Source organism: Lontra canadensis, unplaced genomic scaffold (assembly GCF_010015895.1).
Source record: "Lontra canadensis isolate GAN:19392208 unplaced genomic scaffold, GSC_riverotter_1.0 scaffold8, whole genome shotgun sequence".
Classification (NCBI taxonomy): Eukaryota; Metazoa; Chordata; class Mammalia; order Carnivora; family Mustelidae; genus Lontra; species Lontra canadensis.
Window position 1 is genome coordinate 13,319,432 of NW_022631002.1, and position 9,971 is coordinate 13,329,402.

General features: G+C 52.7%; 1 protein-coding gene across 1 annotated transcript in view; it reads left to right on the top strand.

The window, feature by feature from the left end:
• The window catches only part of CALB2 (calbindin 2), a 28,634-nt gene extending 19,800 nt beyond the window's left edge, over window positions 1–8,834 (top strand). Inside the window, exons 5-11 of the mRNA XM_032854621.1 lie at window positions 1,621–1,677; window positions 2,264–2,341; window positions 2,793–2,848; window positions 3,183–3,222; window positions 3,579–3,632; window positions 4,194–4,265; window positions 8,366–8,834. Of these exons, the coding sequence (XP_032710512.1) occupies window positions 1,621–1,677; window positions 2,264–2,341; window positions 2,793–2,848; window positions 3,183–3,222; window positions 3,579–3,632; window positions 4,194–4,265; window positions 8,366–8,482 (474 nt within the window). The 3' untranslated portion in view covers window positions 8,483–8,834. The remainder of the gene's footprint in view (window positions 1–1,620; window positions 1,678–2,263; window positions 2,342–2,792; window positions 2,849–3,182; window positions 3,223–3,578; window positions 3,633–4,193; window positions 4,266–8,365) is intronic.
• Window positions 8,835–9,971: the final 1,137 nt, after the last annotated feature.

Below are 9,971 nucleotides of genomic sequence, written 5' to 3' on the forward strand. Positions count from 1 at the left end.
CCCCCCCCCCCCCCCCCCCCCCCCCCCCCCCCCCCCCCGGCAAAGAAAAAAGCAAAAATCAAAGCCATGCTTTGCTCTGAGTGAGGACTGGGGTGCCTTCAGGTTACCCCCCCCCTTTTTTTTTTTTTTCCCAAAATTTTTTTTTTTTGTCAGGAGGGAGGGGGGGGGGGGGGGGGGGGGGGCCCGGGAACAGAGGGAGAGGGAGAAGTAGGCTTCCTGCTGAGCAAGGAGCCTGATGTGGGGCTTGAGCAGGTGCTCAACAGACTGAGCCACCCAGGCACCCCCAGGTTACCCTCCTTTTAGACAACTTTAGCCCCAACTTTTAGAGGCTATCTGCCTATTTTCTCAGTCAAGACTCAGATGAGCTAAACTCTAAGGCACTGGGTACATGCAGGTGGTTGGTGATGTCATATTTATAAACCTGCTCTTACTGGTTCTTTCTCAAGGGCAGGCTTTCTGGGCACAGGAAGGAATACTTGAATGGAACCAAAGCAGAGAAAAGACAATTCCCTGATCAAATACCATCTATCCAAGTTGTCCGTGGCATAAGTCTACATTTTTGCTGGGATTTGCTCATGTCTCATAACTTTCTAAGCAATCAGGTTCAAAAAAAAAAAAAAAAAAAACAAAACCCTACCAAATTCTCTGAGTCACCACTATCCCATGAGAATTACACAGCCTTGTTTGCTGGTATGGAAGAAAGGTCCTGGGTTATCTGCAAACTCACCATCCAGACAATAAAAGGGAGGCATGACATAGAGAAGGGAAGGGATGCAGGGGATCCAAATTTGGCAAAATAATTAGTACCTGCTGATTCTTAGTAAACCTGGTGTCACCCGTGTGTGGTGTGCACTTTGGAGGTGAGGGAGAAGAGAGAAAAAGTCAAGGGAAGAAACCGTGAAAGACAATAGAAGAAATATATTCAGGCACCAACTTAGATCAAAGATTTGGGGAAGTGGGGCCCTCTGGATTGATCAGGGAGAGGGGTGGTTTCCTTAAAAAACAGAGAAAGAAATGCTTTTTATCACACAGGTAGGGAGTAGCCCTGGGACAGTCTAAATGAGCTGACAGCACTACCACTTCTGTTCCCCTTCAGCTGTGGATGCCATGTGCACCATGATGAAGGGATGGAGGAGGGACCCTTCTGACCCTTCCAGAATATTCTTACCCTTGGCCCAGGCCCCACCCAGACAATCAGAAGCTTCCAGAGCAGTAAAAGAACATGCTGTATACCCACAGCAAAAATTGGATCCACCAGATCCTAGTGCTAGAAGTTGCTTGGTTAGCACCGTAGAAAACCATAACCCTGTCCAAAAAAAGAAAAGAAAACCATAACCGTAGTTACAAAATGATCCAAAAAGAGACCCAGGCCAGTTAAGAGTAGGTAGATATCGTCCCAGGGATTTTTTTTTTTTTCCTTCTCTGTGTGACCTTGGCCAAGACACTTTCCCCATTTCTTCATCTGTGACACAGAAGGGACTGGGCTAGACCATCTCCACATCCCCATCCCCCGGTAATATTCTTGAACATCAAGACCCAACCTGGTCCATTAAAGGGAATTGGAAGGAGGCTTAGAGGTATTGACAGGTCCTTGCAAATAGGTTGTTGTTCCCATTGCAGGCTTGGCGGAAGTATGACACAGACAGAAGTGGCTACATTGAAGCCAACGAGCTCAAGGTAGGATTGGCCTTGGGGAGGGTACGGAAGGCACAGAGAATAGGACTGAGGCCAGAGTGGTGGTAGGTTTAAGGAACCCAGGGAGGGAGGATATGTTGAGTGAGGAACATGGGTTTATGGAATGCTCAGGAATTAAGCCCAACTCCAAATAGGTGGACGTGTTCAGGACAGCCACATGAATGAGTTACCGGGAGCCACGGGGCCAGGGAGCTTGACCAGACTCCACTCCTTTGCACATCAGTACCTGGGACAGGCACCTTCAAGACAATTCCTGCAGATCTGTCCCCCACCTGTGAGACTACCCCACGACCATCCCTCTGCAACCAGTGGTGCCCAGGCCGCTGCTTAGCCCTGGGTCCTGGGCTCCCTGAGGTGCCAGAGCCAGTCTCTGCAGCCTCTCCTGGGGGCTGAAGTTGCATCCAGGCCTTCATGATCATCCCACAAGTATTAGGGATTAGGGAATCAGGAGGGATGTAAGCCATACAAATGGGAGACCTCAGAAAACAGTGTTGACCGACTGAAGGAGCAAGTAATGAAGGAGGGGCTGACTGCGTCAGGAGCTCTCAAGAGACCTTTTGTGTTCTAGGGATTTCTGTCTGACCTGCTGAAGAAGGCAAACCGGCCATATGATGAACCCAAGCTGCAGGAATACACCCAAACCATAGTGAGTGGGCAGAGGCACGGGACTGGGGCCCGCCCCACGCCAGCGGGATTCTGGGTTTCCAGGGTTCTGTGCCAGCTGAGTCTTCAGGCCCTGGTGAAGTGACTCCCAGTGGCCAAAGGGATGCTGGTCCCTGGCCTCACACACCCTCTGTCTGAGATCCTCACCGAGCTAGGAGGAGACGGGAGCATCTGTTTCCATGACAACCTCCCCAGCTCTGGGAGAGGGTGGGCCTTTGCTGCTGGCCAGCCCGGCTCCTGGCGCCCTCCCCCAGAGAAGAGGAGAGAGGAGCAGGGACCCATTTAGACCCTGCTGGTCTCTGGCCTCCGGGTGACCTCAGAGGGGGCAGAGCACACCCACCCCTCTCCCTTCCTCTCTTATGCAAGGGGATGGCGGGTCAAGGTCATGAGAGGTCAAAGCAAATCACCCAGGCACCTCTGTCTGTCCCCAACAGCTACGGATGTTCGACTTGAATGGGGATGGCAAGCTGGGCCTCTCGGAGATGTCCCGGTAAGTGCCCGAGCCCACCCCAGGGTTACTTCTCCCAGGACCTCTGCCTACGGTTCTGTGGTTCTGTGCCACCCTCCCTGGCTCAAAGACCAGTCGGGGGTGGGGGGAGGGCTGTAAGAAGTGACAGGTCGGGTGTCATGAAGCTCAAGAGCAAGCTAGATAGAGTCCCAGCACCTCAGTGCGTCTGCCTCCCTCTGTGCAGACCTTGCCACTAATTCCTCCGTGCTCAGAGACGGTTTCCAGAACCACAGGCGCGGCTTCCACATCCCCCTCCATCCCGTTGTTCCTGCCTCTGCCCTGTCTCCTAAGCTCTGCTCTAACGCTTCCTTTCCAGACTCTTGCCTGTACAGGAAAACTTCCTGCTTAAATTTCAGGTAAAAGAGCCTCTGCTTTTCTTCGCTTCCTCCCTTCCCTCAACCCCACACACTTCATGCTGCCACCCTCCTGTTGGCCCTCCAGCACACACGTGCACACACGCACATGCAGACACACACGCACACACACAACCCTGTGCCTGCTCACTTGTACACACATGCACCCATGCATGCATCCATGTACACACGCTCCCACATGCACACAAACGCGCTCACTCATGGACCTACGTGCCCACTCGTGCACACACAAGCGGTGCGCTAATTTGCATACACACACTGGCATGCACACACGCACGTGCACGCACACACACTCTCCCAGGCTTTTGCTTCTCTCTTTAATACCTCGGGCCTTACAGGGCATGAAGCTGACCTCAGAGGAGTTCAACGCGATCTTCACATTTTACGACAAGGTAAGATGGAGAGCAGCGTGGGAGGGAAAAGCAGGGGGCCCACCAGCAGGGGAGCCCCCAGCCACTGGCTCCTCTTTGTCCTTCGGGGGAAGGAGGGGCTCAGTATTGCTCCCTTGTTGCCGGCTCATAATTTCGCATCGGAGCCAACTGTTTTGCTAGGCAGTTGGGAGGGAAAGGACCCCCTCACCGCCATCACCCCTTCCTTTGCTGCCTCACCTGTGTGACTCCAGTAGTCTCCCTTATAACCAAAGCCTGGAGGGTAAGCTTTAAATAGCCCCTGTGTTCATCCTGACATCTTAGGGAGTTAGCTAAATGCTTCTGGAACCTCAACTGTATTTTCAATGCAAATGCAAAACACCGGGACACAAATTTGCCCTGGAGTGTCCCGTCCCTGCCTTGGCTGGGGAAGTCAGCAGTTCGGTGTTATTTTGACACCGCGGGGTGTGAACGCCTTCTGCACTCTGCAGGCTCCCTGGGAGGAGCTGGGGGAATCGGGAGGCCAAGTCAAGGGTGGTGGGGCCTGATTCTCGAGCTCTGTGTGCCCCTGCTCCCCACCGCCAGGACGGGAGCGGCTACATCGACGAGAATGAGCTGGACGCCCTGCTGAAGGACCTGTATGAGAAGAACAAGAAGGTGAGCCGCGGAGCCCCGAGGCCGAGGGAGCTGGCCCTGGGGCATGAGAGAGGCTTCTGAGGGAGGGGGAAAGGCCTGTGGGGTGCGTTCACTCTCCTCTGATCACCCATAACTGGACAACGGCAGTGTGGGGGCTGTTGTTTGGTTTCTGGATGGATGCTCCGCTGACGTTTCTTTCAATTGTAGTAAAACCCCCTTCGTGCAAAGTTTCTTTCCCATTTCTGAGCACCCCTCAGCAGTGCTGAGGACACCCACACTGTAATCACCACCCCGTCCAGAACGCTCTTCCTCTTGCAAAACCATGCAGACAAACTCCGCGCCCAGCAAACAAGAGCTCTCCAGCCCTCCCTCTCCCAGCCCCCAGGCCCTCAGGCCCCCAGACCCCCAGACCCCCACCAGGCTACCGAGTCTACAACTTGACCGCTTCCGGCACCTCCTACAAATGGTGGCATCCAGGTCCTGTCTCTGTGACAGACCTACCTCACCGAGCATAACGCCTTCCAGGTTCACCCATGTTGTGGCAGTGCCGACATCCTTCCTTTTTTTTTAAGATTTTATTTATTTATTTGACAGAGAGAAATCACAAGTAGGCAGAGAGGCAGGCAGAGAGAGAGAGGAGGAAGCAGGCTCCCCCACCAAGGAGAGAGCCCGATGCGGGGCTCGATCCCAGGCCCCTGGGATCATGACTTGAGCCGAAGGCAGAGGCTTTAACCCTCTGAGCCACCCAGGCGCCCCAACATCTTTTCTTTTTAAGGCCGAGTAATATTCCAGGGTTTGTGTCCAGCACTTTCTATCTGTTCAGCCATCCCCAGACACTCAGGGTGTCCCCACCTGTTGGCCCTCTACAGTGGTGTGATGATAAGACGCTGGCAACCCGACCGCCATCAGAAAAGACTTTCCCCACAAAGAGAGTTGGGAGAACTTCCAATAATAATATATGTTCATTGAATTTAAATTTACAAAAAAAAAAAGGGGGGGGGAGTGATTTGGGAAAGAAGGGGCCAGTGGGAGGTAAAGATATTTCTCCCTCTGCCCCTCCCCCTGCCTGTGTGTGCATGTGCGCTCTTTCCCTCTCAAATGAATAGATAAAATCTTGAAAAAAAAAATGCAGAGTCTGGAGGTGGGCAAGAGGTTAAGAGGAGCCACAGAAGCACTTGTTCCCCTCAAAGAAAAGGCAAAAGGCGGGGAACCAAACTATTACTTTGCCTGGTGGTGTTGCTTGAAGGATAGACCGCAGGCGGTGGGCTCATCTCGGGGCTGGAAAGCGGGCGGCAGCAGGGGGACCAGGAGCCCACAGCTGTCTTAGCAGCCACCTTCCTTCACCTCCTGGGATGCCTTTCTCTAAGCAAATGGTTTTGCTGTTTTCTTTAATTAGATGATGAACACTCCATACTTCCTCACGTTGCCTAACCGTCTTGCCTGCCAGGCACAAGCTCAATTTACTGCTCAATTTCAGGCGAAAAAATTCACTGCAGCCTGAATCCGTCTCCCCTGCCACTTGCTTGCTTTCTGACCGCTTCATCTTTGTCCTGAATATCATGATTCATTTCTTTCATCCTACATTTTTTTTTGTTACTTACAAATGCTTTCTGAAAGAGGCAGAAAATAAATTATAAGTAAGCACATGCTTCGTAGGAAGAAGGATGTCTTCACTAGGTGTTTGACTAGTGAAGACTAGTGTTTGACTAGCGGACTCCTTCCTGGCACCAAACTCTAGGAGAAAATTATTTATGCAACCTTATGTGTCCAAGGAATGTTGGCATCCTAGTGGAAAATATCTTCAACTGTAATTGTATTAATGAGGCATCATTATTCTCCATGTGGTCCTGCTCGACACCTGAGGTTGATCGACCCTGAAGGCAAGCATTAAATCTTGGGAGTGACCTCAATTTTCTGCTCTTCACCTAACTTTTTTTTTTAAAGACTAATTTATTTGAGAGACAAAGAGAGCATAATGGGGAGAGGGAGCAGAGGGAGAAGGCCAAGGAGAAGCAGACTCCCTGCTGAGCTAAGAACCCAACGCTGGGCTCGATCCCAGAACCCCAGGATCATGACCTGAGCCGAAGGCAGACGCTTAACCCAGCTGAGCCCAGGTGCTCCTAGGTTCTTTCTTAATTACCACAAAATACAAATCCTACAGCCGCATAGGTTCACTCAAGATGTAGAAACAAAAACAGGTGTTGAGGGTTAGGAAGCAACTCTGAAGGTTGGAGAACAATGATACAGTCATTTACCTGGGAGTCTTCCACCTGCCCTAAGCTCAGGAGTGGCGCCTGGTGATGGGAGAGCAGGAACCAGTAGAGAGAGCCATAGGACTGGAAATAGCACCTGTGCCGGGAGGGGAGGGGGCCGTGTTCTGTGAACCTACATGGCAGGTGCACATTCCATTTGGATGGAGCGAGGTCTCGGACATGGATTCTGAACAGATTCATGTTTGAGGTCCCTGAGGGACAGGCTGGTGCGATCAAACCTCAGTATTTTTTTTAAAGATCTTTTTTATTTTTTTGACAGTGATCACAGGCAGGCAGAGAGGCAGGCAGAGAGAGAGAGGGAGAAGCAGGCTCCCTGCTGAGCAGAGAGCCCAATCAGGATCCCAGGACCCTGAGATCATGACCTGAGCCGAAGGCAGAGGCTTTAACCCACTGAGCCACCCAGGTGCCCCAAACCTCAGTATTTCTCACCACTACTGGGGCCACTGCAGCTCACTAAAGCCTTCCTCAGCTTCAAGCACAACTTCTAGATATAGAAAGTGAGCATAGCCCTCTCACTGAATCGGCGTGGGGGGCGGGGTGGTTCTCCAGCTCCGTGTTGATATATGGGGTCCCTTTCTTGGCTCCTAATTTGAATGGTGGATAGTATAGCAAACTAGGAGGTATTTCCAGGGACTTCAGACCTTTAGGGAAGATGCTCCCCAAAGCTAACGATGCTTGCAAAGTGCCTTTGGAGTGGCTGCTGGCACAGAACCAGGAATCAGTAACATGAGGGGGATGTCCTGGGACCCTGTAAAGGCCTGACCTTTGAGCACTCAAAAAAGAGGTGACTGAGGACAGGCGAGCCAGGCAAAGACTTACATAGACTTCGAGACTTGGGAGACCAAGGATATCGTGGCTGTAGAGTTGGTCCAGTCCTTTAACAAATACCATAGTTTTTATGCTTCCGTTTTTTCATTAGCTGAATGGAGATAAACACCATCAGCCTGAAAGGGGTGGTGAAAAATGGAAAAGAATGAGAGAGGAAGGGAGAGAGAAACAAAGGGAAGGAGGGAGGAAGGAAGATCTGCCAACATTTTCAAGACAAGAGGAGGGAAGAGGTGGGGGAGGAAGGAAGGGAGACAAAAAGATAGTGTAAGTGATGGTTCTGCTGTATGTTAGACCTATTGGTTATCTGTACCCCAATCAGTTATTGTAAAGCATGTATTCGACCCAAGGCATATTAGGTATTGATGTTCTAATGTTGGCCTCCATTTTACATGAGACAGTGGCCCTATGTCCATGGCTCACCTGTCCTCGTGGCCTTTGAATGGCCACAGAAGCCTGTGAACAAGAAGTAGGCAGGAGAGCTTTGTTGCTGGGAGGCGGCAGGAGTTAGGATTCCTTGTTTAAATGGGGGAGGTTTAGGAAAGTATTTTCCGTGGGGCCGGGGGACAAGATCAGGGAGCTTCCCTGGTGTTCTCTTCCTCACCTGCAAGGACCCACAGCGAGTACCAGAGCCCCAGGGAGAGGAGAACTTGATACAAGGCATGCAGAGATAAGGACTAGCCGATTTGGGAGGGCACGCTGTGCGTCAGAGGCCGCACTGCCCATCGTTTGCGTTCATTCCCTCAGCTAACCATCCTAACTCCTCAATGAGGCAGACGCTGTTAATGTACCCATTTTACAGATGAGGCAGCTGAGCTGAGACTCAGAAAGGTTGACTACTTTTCCCAAAGCAAGGCAGCCAGTAAGAGAGGGTTTAACGCAGGGCTTTCTGACTCCAAAGCCCACGTTTGCTGGGATGGGAGAAGAGGAGCATTCTGGTGGATGTGTCTGTGAATGAGCAGAAGGGACGCTCCACTGGAGCCATCCAGTGAGGGGCTCTTTCTCTCTCCGTGTGTCTCCTAGGAAATGAATATCCAGCAGCTCACCAACTACAGAAAGAGTGTCATGTCCTTGGCTGAGGCGGGGAAGCTCTACCGCAAGGACCTGGAGATCGTCCTCTGCAGCGAGCCCCCCATGTAAAGCGGGGTGGGGGGCTGTTTCTCCGCCTCCCCCAAACCCTGCCCCCGCTGCCCTACCACTTCTCCCCGGACCCCCGAGATCGTGAGCACCCCTCCTCCGCCCCTGCCACCTGCACCCACCAGCCTGCAGAGCAGGAGAGACAGGAGAGGAGAGGAGGGTGGGTTGCTGACAGGCCTCCAGGAGCCCTCTCCAACCTCCCCGGACCTGACCCGACTCGCAGGCTGCTCTGCCCACGGAAGTGCACCACCCTAGTGGGCGGTGGGCGGGGACATGGGCGGAGCTTCCCTGCCCCTCTTCGCAGTGATGCATGAGCTCCTCTGCTGTATGATCTACGCTTCTCTGTCCCACCGAGACACTCCCTCCCACTCCCCTCTCCCCCGTGCCACCACCCCCCAAACTCTCCAGTTCCACCCACCACCTCGCTAATGGCATAGCTGTCTTCTCAGAGTCCCTGTTCGTGGAGGGTGCTGGCCCTTTGTCTTCTGGACTCCGCGTGCTCCTTTGCTCTGTGGGTTCCTTGTCTCCTTGTTTACCAAAGAGTTTACAGACAATAAAGTGGAAACGTTCTGCGTGGAAGCTCACCCAGTTCTAGTCAAGTGGTCAACTTCTCTCTGCAGGCAGCAGCTCTCGACGAGGAGAGCGCCTGTCCTATGGGGTGGGGAGGGGGGAGCCATTGGGACCACCCAACTGGGCAGTAACCACAAAAAGCAGGGGCGTAGGACCCCAGGACTCTGGGCTTTCCCTCGTCATCCCCCGCCTGTCCCTTCACCAACCTGTCCCTTCTTTGCTGCATGTCTGTCTCTTCCCCTCTGAGATAATGGGAGCAGTGATCCCTTCCCTGAAAGCGAAGTGCCCCATATTATGCTAAACTGTGGACCTGAGGTATCCCCCACTCCTTGGAGAGAGGTGCTGTGACCGCCTCTACTGCACAGAAAAGGAAACTCAAGATTGAAGAGGTTAAAGAAGAGCCCTGCCTCTCATGGCCAGTGTGGGGCAGAGCCGGGGCACGCTCCCACACACACTGGACCTACGTTCTCTCTAGGAGGGACACCGGCTGGGTGTGGCAACAGTGGGACTAGGTGATGTCCTCCAAGCTGGGGACACCTCCGACCAGGAGGTCTAGACCACCACAAAGCCAACCTCTCCTCCTCACAATGTAATGAGCCCCACCACTCCTCAGATGCCCCATGGCAGGGGGCCAGCCTGGCCCAGGCATCCACAGAGTTGAGATCCTAGAATACAGAAATAACTAATTTTTTTTTTAATGCAATCATTCATGGTCTACAGAATGCATTTTGACATTACATTTAATGCTGCAGGAATCCTATGCAATGGATCCTATTTTCAGACGGAGAACCTCCTCGGTGAGGCCCACCCTGATTAAACTGTAGCCACTGCACCCCATGACCCCTAGTTCCTGCCGGCAGCATTGTCCCCCATGGCACCATGAGCATGTGACCTGGTATGTGTTCCGGGCGCTCCCCCAGCC